This window comes from Cydia fagiglandana, chromosome 22 (genome assembly GCF_963556715.1).
Source record: "Cydia fagiglandana chromosome 22, ilCydFagi1.1, whole genome shotgun sequence".
In the NCBI taxonomy this organism is placed as follows: domain Eukaryota; kingdom Metazoa; phylum Arthropoda; class Insecta; order Lepidoptera; family Tortricidae; genus Cydia; species Cydia fagiglandana.
Genome location: NC_085953.1, coordinates 5,544,186 through 5,570,112, shown reverse-complemented (window position 1 = coordinate 5,570,112; position 25,927 = coordinate 5,544,186). Strand labels below are relative to the sequence as shown.

General features: G+C 38.0%; 2 protein-coding genes across 9 annotated transcripts in view; one reads left to right on the top strand and one right to left on the bottom strand.

The window, feature by feature from the left end:
* Nucleotides 1–20,530, top strand: part of LOC134675405 (latrophilin Cirl) — a 514,068-nt gene extending 493,538 nt beyond the window's left edge. For 2 of the 8 annotated variants that reach the window (XM_063533611.1, XM_063533612.1), the window contains exons 5-24: nucleotides 23–234; nucleotides 604–757; nucleotides 1,073–1,201; nucleotides 2,510–2,651; nucleotides 2,954–3,105; nucleotides 3,218–3,337; nucleotides 3,912–4,042; nucleotides 4,570–4,729; nucleotides 5,439–5,606; nucleotides 5,821–5,943; nucleotides 6,475–6,665; nucleotides 7,037–7,164; nucleotides 7,601–7,826; nucleotides 8,257–8,422; nucleotides 8,903–9,117; nucleotides 9,619–9,716; nucleotides 10,521–10,689; nucleotides 11,740–11,928; nucleotides 14,916–15,188; nucleotides 18,364–20,530. In XM_063533611.1, the coding sequence (XP_063389681.1) occupies nucleotides 23–234; nucleotides 604–757; nucleotides 1,073–1,201; nucleotides 2,510–2,651; nucleotides 2,954–3,105; nucleotides 3,218–3,337; nucleotides 3,912–4,042; nucleotides 4,570–4,729; nucleotides 5,439–5,606; nucleotides 5,821–5,943; nucleotides 6,475–6,665; nucleotides 7,037–7,164; nucleotides 7,601–7,826; nucleotides 8,257–8,422; nucleotides 8,903–9,117; nucleotides 9,619–9,716; nucleotides 10,521–10,689; nucleotides 11,740–11,928; nucleotides 14,916–15,188; nucleotides 18,364–19,209 (3,992 nt within the window). In that variant the 3' untranslated portion in view covers nucleotides 19,210–20,530. Of the gene's footprint in view, nucleotides 1–22; nucleotides 235–292; nucleotides 418–603; nucleotides 758–1,072; nucleotides 1,202–2,509; nucleotides 2,652–2,953; nucleotides 3,106–3,217; nucleotides 3,338–3,911; nucleotides 4,043–4,569; nucleotides 4,730–5,438; nucleotides 5,607–5,820; nucleotides 5,944–6,474; nucleotides 6,666–7,036; nucleotides 7,165–7,600; nucleotides 7,827–8,256; nucleotides 8,423–8,902; nucleotides 9,118–9,618; nucleotides 9,717–10,520; nucleotides 10,690–11,739; nucleotides 11,929–13,093; nucleotides 13,455–14,915; nucleotides 15,189–18,363 lie in introns of those variants that run through there. The other 6 variants (XM_063533613.1, XM_063533619.1, XM_063533618.1 and 3 more) reach the window with 6 other exon arrangements.
* Nucleotides 1–24,839, bottom strand: part of LOC134675441 (growth/differentiation factor 8-like) — a 41,201-nt gene extending 16,362 nt beyond the window's left edge. Inside the window, exons 1-2 of the mRNA XM_063533709.1 lie at nucleotides 24,375–24,839; nucleotides 20,855–23,102 (exon numbers count right to left, since the gene is read on the bottom strand). Of these exons, the coding sequence (XP_063389779.1) occupies nucleotides 22,719–23,102; nucleotides 24,375–24,737 (747 nt within the window). The 5' untranslated portion in view covers nucleotides 24,738–24,839 and the 3' untranslated portion in view covers nucleotides 20,855–22,718. The remainder of the gene's footprint in view (nucleotides 1–20,854; nucleotides 23,103–24,374) is intronic.
* Between the last annotated feature and the right edge of the window lie 1,088 nt (nucleotides 24,840–25,927).

Here is a 25,927-nt window from a genome sequence, read left to right as displayed (position 1 = left end):
TCTTCACAATGTCCTTTTCCAGCATCAACGACAAGCACGACCAACCGGCCATCCCCACCCTGGCTGATCACGTCGCAGCCCACGGTATGGCGGTCCACAGTCCCACCAGCGCCGAAGAATCCGGTCCAAACCCAACAGAACGAACGGAAGAAGCCAACGGTCATCACACCACCGACGTTCAGGCCTCATATTACTTTGCCACCGGAGGTGAAGCTGGGAGATGTAGCGTCTAAGGTGAGAAATTTTTCCTGGTCCTAAGGTCTGGTAGCACATATTACATACAAAGTCCCCTTGCCCAAAAGTTCGGTCCAAATGCAACAGAACGAAAGGAAGAAGCCAACGGTCATCACACCACCGACTTTCAGGCCTCATATAACTCTGCCTCCGGAGGTGAAGCTAGGAGATGTAGCGTCTAAGGTGAGACTTTTTCTTGGTCCTGAGATTTAGTACTGTACAGACCCGCTAATATCCATATGTGGCTTTCCATCAGAGAAGGGTCCTTATGCTTCATGTGCAATAAATAAGGACCTTTCCATAAAAAATCTGCTGGAATTTCTATGATGTTCTGTGATGTACAAAAGTACAAAAAATGCTTTTCCCCAGAAGACCACGACCCGGCAACCGGACTCGTCGTCAGAACGGGAGCCGCAGCAGTCCCCCAAGGAGACACCAGAGGTCCAGGAGGAGGTCCCGAAGGTCGTGGAGCCGGAGAACAGGCCGAGAAACGACAAGCCCAGCAAGGATAAGGAAGAGGATGGTAAGGATTATTCAACATTATTAAACTAGTGGCTTTATGAGTGGCTCCGCCATTTTGAAAAAAAAATTAAAACTGAATTGACTAAAAAATTATATAAAATTATCGAACCTGCTGACCAAATTTCACAAGAATCGGTTGAAAAATTCGACCCTTAGCCGAGAACATCTTGACATACGAAAGAATTTTTGCCCAAGCTGAACGGAGACTTAATATAGCCAAGCTTATTTTCAAACGTTCCCTTTACAAAATCAGTTAAGGTTAGGGATCTGGAAAGCCATCAAATTAATAATATAATATTTACATTTGTTTTAACAGTAGTGACAGAAGAAAATCGTCAATGGCCGGTCAACGAAAATTCCGACTCTACGCCGGCGGTTCACGTTCCTCCGAAAGAGAACTCTGCGCCGGACACAGACCTTGATGATCAGTTCGGAAAAAGATATTGTAAGTATTTATAAATATATACGGATCCGTTCGTTTGACATGATTATTTAAAGTCATAATGTAAAGATTATCATTAATCATAATTCTGAAACCGTTAACTTTTCAGGATTTTCGTAAGGTTATAGATAGGTTAGGTTTGTTTTATGGCAATCCTGAAAAGTTACGCGTCTCTGAGATAAACCAAATTATGGCTAACGAAAAAGCGGACAAACAATACATTATGACTTAATACTTTATGGAAAATGAGAAATTTTATTAGTCATGCTTTCCGGGAACTGAAAAGAATTTAGCGAATTCTCGCAAAATTGTAATGAGATGTCATCTGTCCTGTCCGTAGTCCGTACCCACGCTATACCCAGTTCTGGAGACAGACTAAACATGTAACAATTAAGTGATCTTCAAAATCCTCAACAAAAAATTGAGCTGATAACGCTTACTTACAGTTCTTTTCCCCCAGTTTTAGAGGCATTTAAAATAGCAGTCAAATTCGTTTCTCGTTTAACGTACGCGTGCCATATTCTGTAAAAGTTTCCAAGACAAACATGCACTCAACGCTTAGCATAATGTGTTATGGCGATGTGTTGACTTTGCAAAGTCAAGCAAAGTAAAAGTGAAAGCTAAGTGGTCCCTTTGAGTGCAGTGTGAATGACATATGACTAAGTCAACGATTTAATTAATGCTTCACAACTACTCACAAGGTATTGAGAGAGTTACTTTGATTCGTTATCTATTTATAAACATTATTACAAAGTAAAAGGCTCCATTGATGGTTAGTTAAGCGTTGCTGGTAGAAATTAAGTGTATTTAGTAGGTTAAAGGTATGCATTAGAAAGGTGCGCTTTTCTAATCTTATTTGAAGATGCTCAGATGGGAATTGGGTCAGTTGACATTTCAAAATAGATTTGTATTGAACAAACTTCATATTAGTAAAACTATACAATTAGTTTTATGCGCAAAAAGGGGATTAGGACTAGGATTAGAATTAGGACTTCATTCTATTATACAATGAAAAATCCTCGACAACATATTAGTTTATCTATTATTTTGGTTCAATTCCGAATATTTAGCTAATTTTTGAAGCATGAGTCAAAGGCAGGAGTTGAGTTGTTTTCTCTTTGTTTTGTTGTGTTGTTTTGTTTTCTTCTTGTTTGTTTTCTCTTTGTTCGATTTGTTGCTGTAAGTTTTGTTGCGACAATAAATTACTTTTTATTTTATTTATTTTTTATTGACTACTTTTTCAAAACCTCCAAAAATAAGTCCGTTTTTAATCATATTCCTTGACTCAAATGTCAATATTTTCTGTTACAGCCACGAGCGCAACACCCAATCTAGGCAGAAGGTCTTACTGTCCCCAAGTCAGCGCCCGCGGGTTACATTGGAACTGGACGCTAGCCGGCACTTACGCCGTCCAACCTTGCCCTGGGGGCGCCACTGGACTCGCGAGGTGGAAGTAAGTATACAATTTAGACCAAAAACTGTTGCCCACAGTAACTAGAAAACATCCATATCAGGAACAATATTTGTGCTACACAAACAAATACTCGTTTCTGGAAATTAAACCAACCAATCTTCAGTTGGGTATGCATTGTGATTTGCCGTTCGTCTGGTTCCCCAAAAATGACGTTTTACTAAATCAATATTCATGGCTTAGTAATGGAAAAACAGGGTTCTTTGATTTAAAAGTTGGCCGACCCCTGAACTTAACTAAATGACCATTGGACACTATAATTAATTTATATTTTTTTCTCTTAGATGTACCGTACCCCCTCACCATTCTGAGGAAGAGCGTCCGAGGCGGCGCGGAGCTAGTTTGCCGTCCGGAGAGAACTATCACGACTTAGGCTTGGAGCCTAATGACAGGCTTCAGCTGATGAAGAGACTCGGCTCAGAGTCGCTTCTTAAAGGTATGTGTATAAGTTATAAGAAAGTACCGTCCCTCCACAAAATCCTAAATCACATAAGAACCAACGAAAGACCCTATTACGAGTTAAAAAGAAAATATTAATAATGTTGCAGGAAGAGATGGAGATTCCCCTGAACACATGATCGACTACCGCGGTAACCTGCCGGACGCGCAAGCATCCAGTCTGAACCTAGACTCCCTTGGAACCTTGATGACCAGCGCTGAAGGATACTGTGAGTTTCAGCAATATTATTCTTCTTCCAGTGCCATCTCCTGCCGGAGGTCGGCTATCATGAGGGCTAGTCGAACTTTAGACACAGCTGCGCGGAATAATAAGCGTGTGCTCTGTTTGAACCATGTTCGGAGATTTATGAGCCATGAGTTACGTCTTCGTCCGGATGATCTTTTCTCTTGGATCTGGATCTTTCCTTGTATGATGAGTTGAATGAGCTGAGAGGAGCAGTATTATTACTCCTATCTAAACTTAATGCATACTACACCCCAGGTCCAAGCTATACAGATTTAGAGCAACTCAAATCATAGGGGATTCCATGGTTACTTTTTGTTTTAGGGCAAATTTAAGCTATACTAAAATCAATATCCAAATCATTAAATGGTGCCTATGGTGCTTGAAAAATCCCCTCAATTTCTCCAGATTCCAATTATCAGACCATAAAAGTAATTTAATTTTTGCTTTGCTAACATGAGAAAAGATCCCGAAGAATTGAGAGCCTTCTCCGTTTGGAAGTCGTTTACAAAAATGAACTGTTAAATGACACGATAAAGATTCTCAAAATATTGTTACAGCGGACGCGATACCAGAATGGCACGGCCCTACGCCCGACCTGAGCGAGTGCCGGTCCGTCTGGCTGAACAGCCTCGAGGCCCGAGTCAGGGAGGGAGAATCCCTGCTCAGCATCAGCAATGACTTGGCGCAGGTAACATAACTGAGTATTAATTATTCTACCTCTTTCTAGTCTGTCTCTCACACTGCTGAGGATGGTGACTTCGATGGAAGCATAATAGGGTCTAGCTGTTGTGAAATTCAGTTTAATGAAGACCCTGTGGTATTGGAACCTGTAGCTGTTTGGAGACCTGGTGTAACTCGGGCGCCAAGAAGCATGCTGCATTACCTATATTATTAAAATGTATAGACATATAATTGATCGTATAATTAGTCGATATAGTCACCCGTAGTGAACTGGCAAAGGCCGGGATACCGCTAGGAAGAAGAAGAGTTATTCGCAATGAACAAAGTATCTGAATAAAAAGGGAAGAAGCTAAACAGGGATGTTGTCTAATAATACTTAATAACTTCCAAATAAAACTACAACTACAGTATCATCAGATTTGTAAACGGGAACTATATTTTTCATCCTTTTTTCTAACTTTAAGATTGTGTATGTTAGGTAATCCTCATCTGTCTGCCATTTCAATAAATATAACAAAACATTTTCCAAACCAGGTGACGTCATCGAAGACGCTATACGGCGGAGATATGCTGACAACCACCAGCATCATGAAGAAGCTGGCACAGCGCATGTCGCAGAACGTTCAGACATTCCCGGACCCCAAGCAGAGAGAGGCCATCGTTACCGACATGCTACTGGGGGTTATTAAGACTGGTAAGTTGGCTTTTCTAAAACTAGCGACCCGCCCGGCGCCATATTTTTGAAGCAAGCTTTTATCGCTGACTGTACTTTTCTTTCAATAGGCAACTGGTTCGAGACAATTTTAAAAAACCCAAACACAACTAGGTTGCGTTGTTTTATCACGAAGTTGCTATGGGCACCTCCTGAGTCCATCATCTCTCTGCTAGATGGTAGACCATACTATTGCATTGTCACCTAACTTAGTTTCAGATGAATTGAATAATGGGAAGTAGTTCTAATTTTGCTTGCTAGAATTGACCTGAAACATACAGTATACATTACAAGTTTAATAAAACCTAGAGCTACGAGAATTACCCTCGAATACGATAATAAAGACATTGTTTTTGGCCCCTTTCCAATTAGTTCAGCGACATATTTTTGAGAAATGTGTTTTCAGTCCATAGAATTTTTGGGGCTTTAAGGCAGAAAAATCTTGAAGGTTACTCTTTAGTACGGCAATAGTATGTATTTAGGTCTAAATAGACAGTTTCTCAATTGAAGTTGATTTGTACGTTAATTTCAAAGTTTGCCTTTACTTAAACTCTTTGAAGGTCACGCATATAGTGTGCGGCGCGTCATCGTTAACCTTGTCAGAATGCATGAAAATTAAAATTGGGCTATAACCGCGCTTGTCTGTTGACATCTTTGGCGGTCACACGGTTAATTGTTCATATTATTTCAGGATCAAACCTTTTGGAAGAAAGTCAGCGGTCATCCTGGGCGGACCTGAGCGCCGACGCTCAGAACCGAGTCGCAAGCGCACTGCTCACACAGCTGGAAGAAAACGCATTCCTATTGGCTGACGCCGTCACCAAAGAGAAGACTATACTGCAGATCGTTAAGAATATCTGTAAGTTGATGAAGTACCCAACTATCGATATCGGTAAAAAAAACGTTTCTAACTCTAGTAAGATTGCGACAGTCTTTTGTGTTGCCGTGAAAATTCCGGGCTCTGGTTATCACATGTTTACAATATCTTCAGAAATCTTCATAATTGGGTATCTTGCAGTCTGCAACACATACAATTTTAGACTTCAGTGTTTTCAAATACTCCTCTTTTCCAGGTCTCTCCGTGCGAGTTCTAGAAGTAAAGAACGTGGAAGATGAGACGTTTCCATCGGTCATCGCGCAGGAGCAGTGGAAAGCCTCTGAGGATACCATCACCATACCCAAAGCTGCTTTACTAGGTCAGTATACATAATTAAAAGGCACGAATAAGGTTGTCGAAATAGAACCGATGGTGGAAGGGGAAGAAAAGTTTATTGACGACCGACTGAAAGATATAGCTAAAATAGGTACCCCCAAAAATATGTGTGCTTCGTTGGATAAGGGCGTTGCACGATCGTCTATCGTGGAGTTCCATCGCGAGCTCATTTCCCAGCAGTGGACAATAACAGTGATGGTGATGATAATGTTGATTTTCTTTCCCCGTCAATACTGTCATGTCCCTCATAATTAATAATTCGTTTATTGTCTGTAGAGCATGGCTAGAATACAATGATGGAAGATGAAACATATTAATAACCACATGAACTTGCCATAAGACGTACTCGTATATACCACCACTCACCAGCAGATTCCTATTTATATTGCCGGAGCCATTTAAAAAAAGTTAGGAAAAAGAGATATTAATTAAAAAAAATTGTCCGGGTGTCGCCGTCTGCAGATACGTCGTCATCATCATCATAATTTATTGTATAATGTTATTTTTATTTCAGACAACCGCCAAAACGACCTAGTCCGCATAGTGTTCTTCGCTTTCGACCGGCTAGAAGAGATCCTGCCGCCCACCTTCGGTGTGAAGACTGCACCGTACAGCAGCTTCCTCTCCGATGCGTCTGCTTCGACTGCCACCAGTATGAACTCTGAACGGGAGAAGAGGAATGTTACCAGGGTTTTGAACTCTAAGGTAAAGAATGAAGACTCGGTTATGGTCGCTCTTCAATAAATGTATCAGTACTGATTAGGATTACACACATTTTCACACAAATGCCAAAATAGAGAAGATATTTACGATACAAATGCGGAGTGTAAGAAATTCGCAACGAGTGGTGATAAATTAAAACACGACAGAAGGGAGTGTTTTAAATCGACACGAGTTGCGAATTATTTATACGCACGTGTATATGGCACTTTATATTTTCGACAAAGGCACGGAAAGTGCTTATTGCCGCACACTTGTGCAAGAAAGTAGCACCATATGTACTGTAAACTATTTTTTCCTTACTTTTTTCCAACAATAATCTATTTCAGTTGCTTTAATCACGTCTTCTTCTACAGGTCATATCAGCCAGCCTTGGCAATGGTCGTCACATCCAGCTATCTCAAATGGTGCGACTAACCATGAAACATCTGAGGACTGAAAACGTCACGAATCCTGCCTGCGTTTTCTGGGACTACACGTTGCAGTAAGTTTGCTTTGCAATTCGTGACAAATATATTCTAATTAAAGTTTCCTGGTATGCAGGAAATCTTTTGTAAAACTCCAACATAGCATAGCCTCAGATATTTCAAGCTGCTTCATTGCTTGAGGACAAATAATAGGTGTTTTTACACGGCAACTTTCACCAGATTCACCTCGACATTATATTTGTCTAATATAAGACTAGGAAACAGCTCAAACCTATTCATTAGAATGTTTAAGGAGTGCCCAAATTACTGCACTCTTACAATATTTGAATGAAGCGAGAGACAGGAGCTGCTGTCAGAACCTGGTCTAACAAGCATATGACATTATGCCTCCATCTTCAGTATTGAGAGATTGGCTGATAATGCAGATCATCGAGGCGCTTCTGACAGACTTCTCTAACTAACCTTCAAGTAACTGAATCTTTTTCCTTCTAGTGGCTGGTCCCCGGAAGGCTGCCACGTAGAGTGGACCAACACGACGCACACCGGCTGCGCCTGCTCGCATCTCACCAACTTCGCGATCCTCATGGATGTCCACGGCGTTTCGATCGGCGCCAAGCATGAGATGGCCTTGAGACTCCTTACTTTCATCGGCTGTGCTATCTCTGCTGTGGCTTTACTGGCCGCTATTATTGTATTCCAGTGCTTTAGAAATATGAAGGTAAGTCACGAATTGATTTATGTTTTCCCAAGGGTTAGAAGCCGGGGCTCTAAATTATCTAAAAGATCATCAGAATCTGAAAAACACTTCCGATGGTCGGGTAACTCTCACTTTAGAATATATGTACTTATGTTATTCCTTGGAATTAAGGAGTTGGAAGAAACATTAATTCATCATCATCATAATTATATATCAGCCTTTTAACGCCCACAGCTGAGCATAGGCCTCTCTTCTAAGTACGTCACTTTCTCCCGGTCCTGAGCTCTCATCCAGGAACTTTAATTGCTTAATGCTTTTTTTATTATAGATTATCTTAACTCAAATCCGCGTTCGCTTGTTTCTTTCATTGTTTGATGCTGCTGAACAGCCCAATATCTTACAGTGGACACCACAAAATGGCTGTTATGTCATTAACTTATTTTATTTACAGTCGGACCGAGTGCTAATCCACAAGAACCTCTGCGCTTGTCTCCTCATTGCGGAAGTGGTGTTTATGTGTGGCATAGACCAGACGCAAGACCGAGTGTTATGTGGCATCATAGCTGGCTTACTCCACTACTTCTTCTTAGCTGCCTTCGCTTGGATGTTTCTAGAAGGTAAGCTATCAATGTTATTAGAAACTTCCACTAAGACAGTAGACAATGTGCATTTTAAAGTCCATAGTTTAAGTTTAGTCGCTTTGCTGAAATTGAAATATGAGGCATAAAGTCAACCTTTATATACTTGTTTCTGTTGGTGATTTTAATTTTAGTGGTGTTTCTCGCTTCCATAATTACTTTCCTCATTATCTCCGAATTCAGATGTCCATAATGTCAAACTGCTCTTAACAAGACCTTGTTAAAAGGTTGACGGTAACATTAAATTTCTAAATTAATGGCTTATTCCAACATTCTGCGGACTTTCAGATTTATAGAGTTGATTTCAAGCAAGTCTAATTAAAGCTTTTGTCATTAAACCATTTGATTATAGCGCAGATTCTATAGGTAAAGACTTTTCTTCCAGAATTCCCTATGTGTTAACCAGAAGGTTTACCTTCCACTTTTTCCCGAATCCTACATTTTTAAACTCTCTTCCAGGCTTCCACCTATACGCAATGCTAGTGGAAGTATTTGAACCGGAGCGGCCACGTGCGCGCTGGTACATGGCGGGCGCGTACCTGGCACCAGCTCTGGTGGTGCTGGCCTCTGCCGCGGCCTTCCCTGCCGGCTACGGCACGCCGCAGCACTGCTGGCTCTCCACTGACAGACTCTTCGTGATGAGCTTTGTTGGTCCTGTGGCTTTGGTGCTCACGGTGAGTTCCTTCTCTATTCTATATCTAAGATAAAACTTATTTTTATCACAAATCTACCACCAGCTCTTCAGTCCCAGGAAGATGTACTGACCGAAAATATTGTAATTTCATAAAATGTATGACTATCACCTATTCGAGCAACTTTATTCTCATTGCTGCTTAAATCATCTGTAAAGATGTACAAGGCCTGATGATGATGATGATTCTCAACACCTAAACGAGATAACTAACAAATATGTTTTTAGAACACCCCAATAGGTATACCACAAAAGCCTTTTCTATGACTTATATTATTAAACTGGGTTTTAATTTGCCCTCCTAAGCCAAAAAGCGCTATCTCAAAAGAAAATTCATTGCATTACTTTAGTTTCTATAATTGAGAATTCCATTTTCAAAATCATTTATTTTTGAGATAGCGCTATTCGGCTTAGGGGGCATATAAGTGCCCTAAAATTTTATGAATCTGACCACATTCTAATGCTGTTGTTTGAATGTTTCCAGGCCAACTGGATATGCTTGAGCATGGTGATTTACATGATGTGCCATCATTCCACCGTCTCCATCAAGGCGAAAGAAAACTCCAAGCTGTACAAAATCAGGTAAATATCCTTCTCAGTCAAAAAACATTTACATGTCGTCAGGTGACAAGCAAACAAAACAAAAATCAACCTTGTTTTCTTACTCGTACGGTTCACTATGCCTCTGAACTGGTAGTAATATACTCTGTATCTTTAGGTTTTTAAATAAAAGTAAATAAATAATTTGTAAATTTTCGGATATTTATAACGTTCATTGATTAACCAACCAAATACAAAATCGCCTGGATCTGTCACTGAACGACCTGACTTCAACCTACATTATTTGATCAACTGGCTTAAGAAGCCATTTGAGGGCAGATTTTGTTTACTCTTTTTTAAATACCTAAAGATACAGACTATAGTGATAGTTTTGGTTGCCACCTGATGATGTATTTCCGCTTTTTATTATTTATTGGATAGTAGTTGGTGTTAACAAGTAACTCATTTATCTAATTTTGTCTTTTTAGGCGCTACAGGTAAGTAGTCAGAGTTGTGCAAGATTCAAAAGCATTTTATCTTCATAAATATTAACCAAAAGTTGTTTAATCATTTTGTTTGCATTGTCTTAAGTGCGACTTTGACTAAGACTTTATCATTTAATTTTTTAATCATTACATATACTGCTACTAGTGTTTGACCTGTACTATTGCAATCTTCTTTTTTATCGATCCTCTACTTACTTCTATATATACCGACTTTTCAAACATCTCACCTTCAATTCAATATCACTCTTTAATTAAATTTATTCTTTTTGTTTTTCTTCTTTACCGAACGTTACGAATTTTCCGGAAACTTAAGGCTATAACAAATTTTCTTACATTCCAGGGTATGGCTGAACAGCTCCCTAGTCCTGGCCTTCCTGCTGGGGCTGACTTGGACCTTCGGTCTTCTGTACCTGAACGAGCAGACGGTGGGCGTGGCCTACGCGTTCACGATCCTGAACTCGCTGCAGGGGTTGTTCATCTTCATCTTCCACTGCTTGCAGAATGAAATTGTAAGTTTATCAACAGTTTAGTTTCTGCATTCCTTATTGACACGGATTATGGTAGATCTTACGCCTTGTATTTTGAGTAAACGGGAAGCGTGACCTACTTGTTCACGATTCTTATCTCGCTGGGGAGGTCGTTCATTAATCTTATTCACAAGTCTCTTAACTGTTGCTTTTCTGCTGATGTTAACGTAACATTTTCACTGTTTTGTATTCTTTAATATATAAAGCTTACGTACTTAATGAAGATGGAGATTTCGCATACATAGTGTAGATATAATTAACTGAGCCTTTACGGAGACCACTGATGAAGAAGTGTAGTTCTAAAATTTACCACGCAGAGTGGCAGCAACCGGAAATTTTAAGATACTATCTGATTCGCAATCTAAAATAGTTTTCTATGCACTCTTTTTTGGTAGATATACTTGTTTTATATATGCGTATTTAAGAAATCTATCAGATTCCGGTTTGTCCTCGCCGCTCTTAGAGGATATAACCAACGGAGACGCCATGTCTATAATTTTTGGTACATTAGTCTGCCGTTTTTTGCGGGGGAGGGGCACATCAAATGTATAGGTACGTCAAGTCAGATAAACGTCAGTCCATACATGGGGTTGACATGTGGTTGACCATTGGCCGCCTATTTTGGACAGAGGGGAACGCCTGTTAATGACCACTCCGTTTGGTTATATTCTCTAAGTCGCCGCTCATTTATAATTTTTGACATAGATTTCTCTCAGGAGAGACCGACTGATAACTGGACGTAGTTTAGGGTAAAAGATCCATCCCACAAAAATCTGTTAGTAAAATTTGAACTTTATGTCAAGCGGAAAAGTCAGTCATTTAAATGACAAATTTTAGTGGATGGATCTTTTACGCTAAACTACGTCCAACTATCAAACGAGTCATTTAAATGAATTCCAAAAAACTCATCGCTACGAGCTCGGGCCCACACCCTGCGATATTTATTCGGCTCTATAATTATATACCTATCGCTAAGGCTATAGTTAGTAATAAGAAAGTAACTCTTCACTAACTTAGCCCAATCAATTCCAGTTCCAGAAGGAGTGCGCGCGGCTCGGGCGCCGGCACCCCTGGCTGTCGTGCTGCCTCGCGCTGGCGCCGCCGCCGCCCACCGCCTCCACCCACCACGTGGACACGCGCCAGGGCAGCGTCAAGAGCCGCCGCTACCACCAGAGCGCCGCCGCCGACAGCGAGGACGCCGTCGACCCCCGGGACGTCACGGTAAGGATAACCTCGCGGGAGTCTCTATAGTGTAAGGCCCGAGTGGACGCTCGGAGCGGAGCGTTCGGCGGGGCGTGCAGCGTGGCGTCGGGCTCACGAGTGATTTGAGCAGCGTGCACTAAGGCCGCTCGTATACGTTAGCATTTGTTTAAGGGTGGAATCACATCTGTCAGTTCTCATATATAAAATGCGGCTCGATGCTAACAGATGTGATTCCACCCTAACATGCACGCCACACGCCTCGCCCCGCTGCACGCTCAACTCGAGGACGTCACACAGTAATCAATGGTTTATTTTTTACATTCAAACTGGCAGATACTTAAACGATGCAGTCTACGCCACGTTTGATAACCTAAAATCGATTGTACTTATATGTCTTATATACAGGGTGGAACATTTCTAGAAACTGAGCTGATAATCCCCGCTGATAAATTAACGCCGATCTCACTATTTGGCAAAAAAATAACCTCGTAGGTACGAGTATAAACTATTCGACGGCTCCCAGTCTGAAACTGTGGTAACAATTAATGAGTTTTGATTGTTACCTGAAGAAATATGAATAATTATTTATAGGAAACTCTCATGAATAAATTAAATATCAATTGGATTATGCCATTCGTACAAAAGCTTTGCTAGTTTCTTAAAATGATTAACTCTGTATGAGTTAATCATCAATTTTTTTTAATTACTTATACATAATTAACAACAATTCAACCTTGCTTACAATTTTTTCTCTGTTCAAATGGCATTTTCCTCCATAATATAATGTCAATATTATGTGCATGTTAATTTTAATGGTAAAGGTATAAAAACGGGAACAATAATAATAATTATTAAACTCAAGTTCATCCCACATTACTTGTGCACCAAAGTAACTAAAACACGGGTATGAAATTATATAAAATTACTATGTAAGTATTTATTTGTGTATATTTTGAGTTACACAAACTACACACACTACACATATCCTAGCCTAAGTGTCCAAATAGGTACAACATGTTTAAAGTAGATAAGTACCTAAATATAGAAACAAAAATTACAATTATATCAATTAATAAAGTAATATTATAATAAAATTATAATAAGGTATTTATTACTAATATACACTATTAACATTATTATAATAGTAATTTGATAAAACAACTGAGTCTTAACGTTCTAACAGAGCTCAGCGAGCACATCGGTCTCAGCGTCGACAACCAACAACCTAGTTATCAACAACCTTAACGTTGTCGTCAACAACAACAACCACAACAACAACAACGTTATCAACAACGCCGCGGTTGCCTCCCTCGCCGCTGCCGCCGCCGCCCATAGCTACCACTCCCATAGAAATAGGAGAAATTCCAATGAAAACCAGAATTTCGGCCCGTCATCCAATTTTGGCCCTACCCTGAACGCGACAGGAGCTAATTTCGCACATAATATCCCTGAAAGAGAATCAGCTCCTATGTCACATCTAAGAAACCCTATAAACGCTGGCAGCGGCAGGTTTCAAGGCTACCGGCAAAATGTTCAACAAGCAGGTGTGTACGCATAGAATAAGAGATAGGATTTATTCCAAATTTTAAATACCACCAAACACCACTTTGGCTTGTTGTGACTAATTTGGTTCAGCTCAATGTTTTGTGTATATTGGTTAACCTTTGACGTGTAACTAACGTGAGAACAGGTAAGTCTTTATTTTTATTTTTTGTAGTACTAAAATATTCTAACGCTTTAGACGAATACTAACTCAACTAAACTTTTCTTCTTAGTTATAAGTTAACCTTTCTTGGTGTGTGGTGGTTCCTAAAGTATCAAGTTCTTTATACTAACAAAGCTTTCACTAGTATAATCTTGATACGTTTAGTAATGGAATTGAAAATCCTATCTCTCAATATGCGTATGCATATGTTCGCTTAATACTCTCGTACGATATCTAATTATCTTTAGATTCTCAGACAAATCAAAAACTTCGACAATGCTTTTAAGTATAAAGACATTACGTTTAGTATATTATCTTTCAAAGGTTTTTATGAATTAAGATATTATTAGTAGGTACTTATGTTTCTTTATATATTTATTATGTATTTTATTTGTGGACTTTTTTCAACATAAAATTGATACAGTCGGTGCCTATACTGCCTATGATCCGAAACCTATTCTAATTTAGGTACTTTTGAAAAATAATCCAGTAACTTTGTAGAATTTTGTAACCTGGCTGTTTTGCGTCAAATCCGGTAGTTTTGATTTTTTGCAGACTTGTTTATGATGTTGGCCCAATGAATAATCCAAGTTTGTGACCTCGAGCGCCGAACGCAATTTTGTCAAAAATCGAATAAACCGCATTTTTTTTTACATTTGGGCGATTATAACCCTAAAGTACTAGTTTTTGGTAGTAACTTCTTAGGGCGTTTTTAAAGTAGACTAAATTTGCTACGATAAGACACTAGAATAAATATTTGGTAGAACGTGCGGTGATGAATTCCATATAAATTTCCTACCGAACCCTTATATTATAGCTAAGAACCGATGTAAAATTATAAAATTTTAGAAGGGATTTATCTCGGAAAATATTAGATGTACAGAGACAATTCTAGTGTCTTATTGTAGCAAATTTAGTCTACTTTAAAAACGCCCTAGGAAGTTACTACCAAAAACTAGTACTTTAGAGTTATAATCGTCCAAATCTAAAAAAAAATGCGGTTTATTCGATTTTTGACAACGTTGCGTTCGGCGCTGGAGGTCACAAACTTGGATTATTCATTGGGCCAACATCATAAACAAGCCTACAAAAAATCAGAACTACCGGATTTGACGCAACGCAAAATGTATAATTTTACTGTATTAAAAACTCCGAAATCATTTTAAAAACTTACTGACACATTCTATCAAATCTGGCACAACCGAACTCATTCGAGTCGAGTTTCTATATCGTTAAACTAAATGTATAGTTGAAATCGGTCCCACATGTATATATATACTCGTATATGTGCTACAAACAGAGCTACAACCTCCAGCCGGAATCAGCGCGCTGGGCGGTGCGCCCCTCCGCCCCCGTATACGTCCCGAGCGAGGAGCCCCGCGCCCCGCGCGCCTCCACGCCTCTCGCTCTCCCGCACTCGGCGTCCCACTCGCACAGCATCGCCTCCATGCATAGCTACCGGCACATGGAGCCGAACGATTACCAGAACCTTCGGTCGCGGTCGCCATCTTGTTTTTCCAACAAGATGGCCGCGTCCGTCGGGAACGAATGGCAGAACGGGAGCATGTGGAAGGTGAGGGGAGGGTGTAGCACTTTTAGAGTGATTTGTGTTTGGTAAGGTCTTGGTCCTGTAGAAAGGAATATCATTAGTTTTTCTAATAAAAACTGGCTAGAATATTCTATAACTAGAAAATATTACCTAATTGAGGTTAGTTTTTAATGATTGAATCATGTGAGCTTTCGTGTATATTTAAGTTTTCATTATACCCTCATTGCTAATGAAATCTGATGATACTCTCCTGACCGATTTCGGCCACAGCGACTGCGTGCTCTTCTCCATTCTCTGGTGCGCCCTTAGGTGGCTCACGTACCCTATCTTCTTGCTAAATACTCGAGCGTACTTTGGGCACTTCAGCACCTATATAATTGTAGGAAATTGAGGCTGGCGGCCGAGCCTTAAGCTGATGAGCTTCATTTGATTTGTTTTGTTTTTTTGATTCGTTTGATTAAGCGTTTTCTGTCGAGCTCACTGCCGCAGCCTCTCAGCTTCAGCCTCAAAAACGCTAACTCGATCACGAATGAGGCGCCGCCATTCGGGCCGCTGTGCTGTCACTGTCATTGGCTGAATTGCCCTTTTGATTGGCTGTTAAGAACGGAAGTGTAGTAAATAGAGCTTAGAGAGATTTGCTGTATTTAATCATGTTTTCATTGTGCACAATAAAGAATATTATTATTAGAGCATTTCTTTCAAAAACAGTCATGGGTCACGATAAAACTCTAAGTTACAAATTATGACTTGGTCTCTCTTTCTTGAGTCAGCGTTTATAAGCAATCAATGACAACTCATTCGTAGATTTGATGAAATTAAAACTAGCAATCAGGGTTCAGTAAAATATAGACTTATTAAGATACCCTTTTTCTTGATGTTAATGCATTTTTTTTTCTTTACATAAGGTAAATAACAAGAATGCTAATCACAATCAGTATCTATTAGTAGGTACAGTCACCTGCAATAATATGTTACACAACGAAGGCCGCAAAAATATCTGACACGATCTTATTTGTAGAGCCATACGAGCGTGTCACATATTTTTGCGACCCTCGAAGTGTAACTTATTAGTGCAGGTGACTGTACTTAGTGAATTGTGTGTCTAAAATTCGAGTACCTACTTAGGTTGTACGTAGTTTGTAGTCTGTAAATTAAATTCCTATAGCTTTTATTTCAAAAATTCCCTTTGGTTATAACGTATGACTTCGATAAAAAAATCCTCAATGTGACTTGTGTAAAAGTGAGATTTTACGTAATTCCTAGAGAAAAGGTAAACAGGTAACACTCTTTTTAACTATACGATTATGTACAAAAATTTTGAATTTCATTCCACAAACCATTGGAAAGTAGGATATATTATACATTATTTATCACACTAATCTTTCATTTTTTAGGTACTTTTCGATTCGTATACCTTTACCGTCCTCTTTAATACTAAGTAGTTTCGTTGGTAGAACATTTCTTGGATTATCGGCCTCGTAAAAAATAATCTATAGGTACCCCTTTCTACTCTTAACGATATAAAACTGCGAAACATTATTGTATGACATAGTTTTTTATTCTGATAATGATTACGTCGAACGTCGATAAACACGTCGACTTTGAAACTATTTTTAGCACAGGTAACCTTTAGCTGCGTTATTTCCAGGTACCAAGACCAAGACCTTACCATGGGTCGTGCATGCACTAACCTAGCATCGAGTGGCATTGCATGTTTCACCCTGTACATACACCCCCCTCAGTAACCCCCCATCACTGCATAATCGCACAACACCCTTTCATGGAATTGTAACTAAACCTCTAGTATACACCCAGAAATGTCCATTGGGTCGTTATAGACAAACTGCAAAAACGAATTTAAGAAATTCAGACCAAAAACTAGTTCGGGGATCATATAAGATTTCCTCATAATTATGATGACAATAGAAGTGTTAATGGAATGAATACAGTAGTGCCTAATTGTTTTCCATCGTATTTTCTCGGAAGCGTTCGTATTTGTCATGCTACTTTGGTCAACTTCAGTACTTCTTGTAGTGAGACTGACTGAAATAGCAAGGCGCGTTCGTACGTTTCCGTGAAAATACGATGGAAGATGGAAAACGATTAAGCACTACATCTGTACAGATCTAAATGAAATTTCGTATTTTCAAACTAGTGGTAATTATTAAAATTTAAATATTGTTTAAATTGTTGGCACTGTATTTATTGTGTAAAAACTGGATTCCATCATGTAACCCGTATCTTTTGCATCATTAAGAAAATCCAATATTGCAAGATTAATAAGAAATTCATTTGATTGGTTGGGTTTTCTTGTACCAGTGCGTGTACCTAAATAATAATGTACCTATGTATTGTAGAAACGAAACCCTCCATAGATAAACCCTTTAGTGAGTTTACTATAGTGTATAGTTCGTAGCTTTGTAACAGAGCCCGGCGGCTAATCCTATTGTCTATTGTTAAGTTAAACCGCACGTGCTAATTACCTGCAAAAAAGGGTCATACTTATTCTATTTGGCACCTGAGCGCGGGCTAGTCCAACGCTCAAAAAACCAGTGTAGGTGCGCTCTCCGATAACGCGCCTTTGTTACGCATCTCGATGACACATTTTAGACTGGTTCTGTAGCGTTAGACTCGCCGGCACTCGGTAACCGAAGTACGCAGGTTTTTATGCAGGTGGTTGTGGCACATGGCACGAGCGGTTTTACTTAACAATAGACAATAGGATTAGCTCGGGCTCTATTAGAAACTTACGAACTATACCAGTTTTTTTACAATTTACGATATTCTTCCTTCCGGATTACCCTAAGAGTAAGTTACTCTTAGTTCGATTCTTGTGATTATCATTGTATTCTTATGTTATTTATGAATATTATGAAAAAATACTATTAGGCAGTAGTATTGTCAATCTCTAGAAATACATGTGTTTATTTTTTCACTACCCTTCCAACTTCCTTTGTGTTAACACTTTATTGACCATACAATATGCACATTTCATTGAGCTGTTTAGAGAATTTATTAAATAAACATTTCTAGTTGTAAGATACTTTTATAAACATTATAATTACTATCTTCAAGTAACGTTTATTCATATCATTTGTAATTACTTCTTCGTTGTTCATGAATTGCATTTTTAATCGAAATCTTATATCGTTACATGAAAAACTTACCACATCATACTAAAACAGCATTTATTCCACAGAACACTTCTTCTAAGCACCACCCAAGCGGAACGTCGACTCTGCCTCACCACGACACGCTGTCGCGGCAGCTGGCCGCGCAGAACCACCTCCACTCCCCCTACAACGACTGCGACGGCGCCCTCCACCCGCCCCCCTCCCCCCGCCACAAGGACGAGGACAGCCCCCTCCACCACCAGGGCTACAACACCACCCGGAGCTACAACCACGACTTCAGAAACCCACACGTCTACATGTCCCAGCACTCCCCCGGCAGCCAGGAAATGATCTTCCGCAAGCATTACAAGGACGAGAACAGACGCAAGCACCATCATCACCACGGCAGCCAGAACATCAACCATACCTATTCAGAAATAGCTTCTCAACAAGGAAGAATATACAGACGCGGATCCGAGCAAGAGTTCCGCGTCATCCAAGATGATCCCGTTTATGAAGAAATCGAAAGGAACGAGACTCTAATGTCAGACGTGTCCGATGATAATTCCGGGCCGGACAACTGCAGACAAAATCCGGGCCACCACGGCTCTTCGAGTTCCAAGTTCTACGGGGACCACCGGCCTCTGATCTCATACAGCCCGGGAGAAAGGCATCACCACGACCAGGAGCATTATGCGAAGTATGGCAAATGGGATACAATAGAGCGGGCGTACGATCCGAGACACGCGTATGAGAGCGGAAGGCTGATGCATCCGGCTTATCATCAGCCACAAGAGAATAATATGAGGGCTCTGGCAGCGGTTCTGAATGGAGAAAACAATGTTGTCTGCCATTTGGAGCCACACAATTCCTACGACGTTTACCAACCGCAACAAGGCAATCCCAGGACTGTCTCCCAACCAAGTTTCTAAGGACTATGTTGAAAAACCCAGTGATCGAACGAAAAGATTGGAACTGACTGTGTCAATCTCGGACGTAAGTTTCAGTGTTAGTGATAGACTCTGAGTGAGTGTACAGATATAGCGGGTGATTTTTTCTATGGACGTAGTATAGAGAAAAATCTAGCGCATAAATAGCGTTTATGTAGGAACTTGCCATAATGCGGACTTTAAAATAACATATATTTATAGACGGTTAGATTGTAAACGTAACTTTAAATCACTTTTTCCACTGTGATCCTATTTAAAGATAACGGCTCAAGTTCAGTGTTACGACCATATTTTCTTTATGGCGGGTTTAAATAGCAATTTTGTATATACGACTCTTAGCGTTTAGTGCTAGGCTCTTAGTACTTCCAGTGTGTCCTTAATATTTCTATCTGTCGACTTTCCTTTACCAATCATGGCATTTCATTAAGTACGTTTGCGAGATTTGTGTAGGTACGAAAATCTGTGATGTTTCCTTTTTTTTACGCTTTAGATTAGGGCTCGCTGTCTCGAATAATATGTAAAATTCACTGCCATAACTTATTATTAGTATGGTTTTAACTTATTTTTGTGACATATAATTTTAATAATTAAGTTTTCCTCCGGCAGATATTAATTGTACGTGCTGCAGCTTTGTATGTTTTGTTTTTCGAAAATATTTCAAAAAATCCATCCAACCTATTATAGACTGACACCACCTCGATGTTGTGCACTTTTCTGTACATTAGAACTTAGTGTTAAAATACTTAAAAATAACAATAAAATATATTATTTCTACATAAGTAGATTTAATTTTAATGCCATGAATGAAACTGTTAATTTTTACCGTAAAACTAAATGTTAAGGAATTGTTTCATAGAATTGATACAAGTACAATAATGTAACTAAATGTACTCTTGATTTCTTGTATATTTTGGATCGATTAAGCAATATATTAGACTGAAGTATTTAATAAATATTTGGCCATTTTTTAATACTGTTTAACAACGTAATTATAGTAATTGTAACATTTATATCATTTTAGCGAGGCCAAAATTTATAAAATACTTTTTATGGGAAAATACGAAAGAGTGGGATGTATTATTTTTTGTATTCGGTTATATACTAGTCCACCTTCGCCCACTCTTAAATACACGACTTGTACATTTCGTCATGTGTATTTCTGTTATATTTTTTGTTTTGATTGTATTTTAATAACGTTGACGAGTATATTAATGTAAAGTAGGAAAAACAAAAATGTGTAAATAATTTAAAGTTTATATAATAAAGAGTGGTTGTTCTCAGAGGATATCCACAAGGGAAATTACATGTTTTTTTTTTGTTTTTCAATGTAGGGTCCCTTTCTATAAATATTATTAAGATAAGTATTATTCTGGTATTATTACGTTGTCAGTGTAATATTGATTATGTAGATTTCGTTTAGAAAAACGCTCCCTTAAGTCGGACAAATAAAGTAGATAAATGAAATAAAAGATGGCATATTTGATAGACATATATTTCCATATAAAAAACAGTTTACACCCACACAATAATACGAATTGTAAAACATGAGTCGCCAATTTAATTAATATAAGAACACGAAAATGTTAGTATTCTGTTTAACTCAAGATACGCCAAACTTACAAAAGACCTAATATATTTATTACTATATATATTTTTAAACATTAATATTTTTCCACATCCAAAAGTAAGGAGATCTATAAAAGGCACAAAATGCAACTAAATGCCCTTAAAATGAGATCTATTTTTTGAAAATTCTACATTTAACATTTTTTCTTAATCTTACTTTAGATCACGCCGAAATAATACAATTTATGGGTAGGCACTGATATATAATTTGATAATTGTAACAAACACCTAGATGATTAAGCACCACCCGCTATAAAATTTTAGACAAGAAAATACAAACATTTTTGAAACACGATTAGAAAATTTGTGGTAAGATAAAAAAATGTCACAAGAATTCATAAATAAGTAACTTAAATAAGTATTTATCAAATTCAGCTTCAAGACAATAAAAAAGCTTTGCTAATTTCAATTACTTATAGAATTTATCGTTATAGAAAGGCACCAAATAGACAAATCAAAAGAAGAAGATAGTTTCGTAAGACGAAAACTTCGCAAACTAATTGATAACTTGTAGTTTGTGAAATATTAAAATATATACTTAGCTATATTTATTATTAAACTGTGACAAATACATGCTTATATTATTTAAGTAGGTAGGTACTAGATTAGAAGCACTTTTTCAGTTTATTCTATGCGTCTGTATATGTCCAAAACAAATCTGAATAATATTCTAAATCAACTAAGTATTTTTCGGTATTTTTGAAGAGCCGTTCTATTTGTGGCTTAAAGTATAAATGCATGTAGGTACAATCAAGCATGCATCTCAATGTCATGCTTATCATCATTCGTTAAAATTCAATTAAGGTTCCTAACTTAATATTACTGAAGATAAACCTAGAAAATATGACATTTAGAGATAAAAAGTTGCATAAAGACACTCATGTCATTGCTGCAAAGGTGATAACTGATAAAGAATGATCGTCTCGACTTAATAACTCGTGTTATCAAGGCAGGCGTCGTACATTTTTTATTGATTTTAATTTATAATTTCATCATAATTAATATGGGTCAAGAATATAGAGCCTGGTTTTTATTTCGGTTAATTAGTCTGACAACTATAAAAGTCGAAACTGATAATAAAGTTATCTATTTTTTAATAACTTCCTTAAACTGTGCGTAAGTAGTGCACAGTTTGCACAAAGATTTAAAGGACATTGCAGTAATTTTATAGTTAGTCAACATATTGTAGCAAGTGAATAAAAAAAAAATTTGCAAGTGAGTTTACAGATTATTTAGAAAATCAGGTTGATTGACTTAGTGAGCCTACTCAACGTCAGAATAGTATTTAAAGACCCATACGCAAATCTTACGTCTGAAGTAAAACACTAGAAAACTAAAGCTAAATTAATATAAGAACTTAATCAAAATGTAAAATTTCGAAGATGATCCAAAAAATCTAGCATTTCTGAAACCGATAAGGATTTAAATACGAAAATGAATGATGTTGATGCTATATTAGAACTTATAGTAAGAGCGTCCATTACACTAAGATGTACAAACGTAGAATAAATTTACAATGTCACACGCGCACACAACACAAGGATTCGCAGTCTTCAGCCAAATATCACAAAGGGATAGACTACACTTATGACTCCAAGCGAAAGTAGAATAAGTATCAATAAAATGATTAAAATTAATAAGAATCAGTAGGTATACAAACATATTATCGAAACCAACAAATCTAACGAAAATACACAATAAAAAAATATCCAATCTCGAAAGCGATATATTTACAATCGAAACGATGAAACTAACGCTGGTCAACATTAAACAATTATAATGAACGGAGTGACAATTTTGAGAAACAAATAAAAAGACAAACACTGGACTTCGCTTGGAGTCTTAGACTAGGCAGGTAACTGTCGCTATGAACAGCCACAGCTCTCCACCACCATACCCGGGATCGTGCCGTAGATGATATTCAAATCATGATCGAAGTACAGCATTGAGATACTCGACATCCTTCTCGGGGCACAGCAAGGACCTCCGCTTCCTTGCGGCGCTGCTAAATGCACTAAATGTGTGTGAGGATACTTCTGTAGGAAGCTGTAGGGACACTCCCCACTACAGTAGTTCGCGTCGTACTGTTTTGGGGCTATGATCCAGTCCCAACCGAACTCTTCAAAGTTAACTACTAGGGGGTAACGGCAGCATCTCGCCTCTTTGGAGTTTTCGTTGCAATCCATGCCGATATTTCGCCTTATCCTCTTATGTGAATTGTCCTTTAGACTTACTTCTATATATGGCATCTGCGAAAAGAGATACATATCATGGTGACGTACATATCATATCGAATACAATGTGTTTCAGTAAGGGATTCTGGATTTTTCCAGATATTTAATGCAGAATTTAGGAATTTTGATTTCGGGACCATAAAACTATCTCAAGAGCGCCTGTTACTATACCTCGTTCTTTTATGATCAGAATTTTTCTAACCTCAAAAGTAGTGGTAGGTTATTAACTTTTTCTTCCGAAATGCTAGGCTTCCTATGATATCTAATATTGCGATACAATAAAATGTCAACGACACAATAATTCAGTGCATGAAGAAAGTTAAGTACCACTACTGTTGGCGTTATAAAATTTTTAATCTGAAAAAACGGTGTATAAGTAAGTACCATGCTACACATATGTACTTATTACATTTTAGTTAAACAACATGGTACGTTGATACCATACTTGCATATAGGTATCTACATATATATGCATCCTACTGTTGTTATCACTGCTATTAAATTACGAACTACTTTCGTATCTTTATTAATTCTCTGTATTCATTATTTTTACCTCGATATCTAAGCCCTGGTGCACCCCATTATTTAATTAGCGATATGGACGGGTTACCTACTTATTAATGCAGTTTAACAATATTACCAGTATTTTTTTGATCTCAATTTAGTAACACCTTTTGATCTTCAAAAGCATTAAGTAAGTTAAGGTTAAGAGCGATTGGACGGTTTGCAAAGGTTGCAGGTTCAAGTCTTGGCAAAAGCGGGGAATTTTTTCATTTTTCTTTTAGTATACTTGTATCTGCTTGATAAAAATGGATTTAGCATGAGTTAAATACAATATTTCGTGCCCATTGCCAAGTGGTTGAATAATAAAAGATGAAAGTCTAGACGTTAGGAGGAATACAGCATAGTCTCATCTAAACTATCATTATACTTATTTACAATTGCATAGAATTGCAAATCGTCATACACCAAATAACTAGTAAAAGATTTTTTTTTTGCCTGAAAAAATATTTTATTTATATAATATTTTATTACTATACCTAAAGGCTTGTGCACTACGGCTTGCGTGTGCGTGACGTGCACGTGCGCGTGCGTTAGCAATTTCTAACAAACTAGTCTGGGTGTCTGGCGACCTACGAGCTCGCGCATTTTTTCCACAAAAACTTAGCCTCACTGTGCAGAGGAACGCGGCCAGTGTCCTTTGAACAATGCCCCAGGCTAATTTAGGATTAGATTTATGATAATTCCCTAATTGTGCAATAATAATAAAAAAATCGTGAAACTTACCAAAGCATTGTTTGATTCAGCGCTCGGATGCGGTACAACCAAGCTCATCTTATTCTTCGAGTCTTGTACTCTCACTACTATCTCTAACCCCTGTTCCCGTGGCAATCTAAAAAACTCCGCCACCATACTCGTCACATCTAACTTCAGCCATTTCCCCATCTTCAGTTCTTTTCTCGACATCTTCACTGAATTTTCGGGGCCGTATGGTACGGCTGCTTTGTTGTTATTGTGATTTTTAGTTACTCTGCTAGGTTGGATGTTTATGGTGAAATGGTCCTCCGTCGTGTCTATGGTGGAGTTGTGTGTCTGCAACTCCTGGACGTGGATGTTGAGGACTGCCGCGTCCACCTCGTTTTCCACCATTTTGTTGGAGAATTTGAAGGTGATGAGCTTCAGACCTTTGAAGTGGCCGTGCCGTCTGGTGTCTGGAGAAAAGAAAGATCTAGATGAGAAGGTTTGTAGAGATATAAGAAGTTGCTATTCTTTCATAACTTCATAACTTATTCTTTTCTTTTGTATCTTTTTACTGAGGTGTGCCAATAAAGAGTATTCTATCTATCTATCTATACCTACAACAGATTGCCCGAAGTGTTTTAACTTTTATTTAGTTTGGTTTAGTGCGACTTAGTAGGCATACCTAGTGTTTTTATTTTTTTCATTTTAGTCTAGCTTTCACATTTAACTATCTATCCGTGTCCAAATTTCTAACACCACAAGCAAACACAGACTTTCATACGCTCATAATTCGTGATATTTCGAGGCCGCCACCTCTAATACCCGAATTATGAAAGCTTTCACTCTCCTCACACACCTTGTGGATGTCAAAAACTCGAACTAGCCTATACCTTCGCAATTCAGTCATTGTAATATTTTAATTTAATATTTAGAAAATTACGTTGCTTTTGATTTACATTTAAACCGCGCCTTACACGAAATTGGACCTATTTCGTTATTTATTTTATGCTTCGAACATTATACGTCAATACGTATGCTAATGCAAATTTGACAAAATTTTCTTTAAAGTAATTTGTAAAATATTTAAGGTTATTTTAGATATTGAATCAATTGTTTGGAAACTATTTCAGATGTTGGATCCGATGCCACGCAGTCAGCGATACCTGAAACAAAAATATATGAAATTAATAATGAAAATGATCTCTTATAAAATATTTTATTGTATAAACTTTTACTGGCTCTCGATAAAATTCACAAACAATATGTTTAGCTACCGATTTTTCATGGAAACGCAGATATTACCAGATAAACCTATTAGCTATTTAGTATTTATTAGTCTTAGGTACAAATAGGGTATTACACTGTATTTAAAATAAATTATTTTACACCATGTATGAAATAAAGCACCAGATAATTATTAGAAAAACACAGATAAAAGTTATTTTTAAACACAAGTTTTATTTAATAAATCGGATAGAAATATAAAAAGTAGGTGAGTTGACCGTGAGTACCGTGACGTCACGATGTAATGTTTCATATAAATTCCATATTATCAAATCGTTTTGACAGTTCTAAAAAAGTAACTGATATGACTAGTA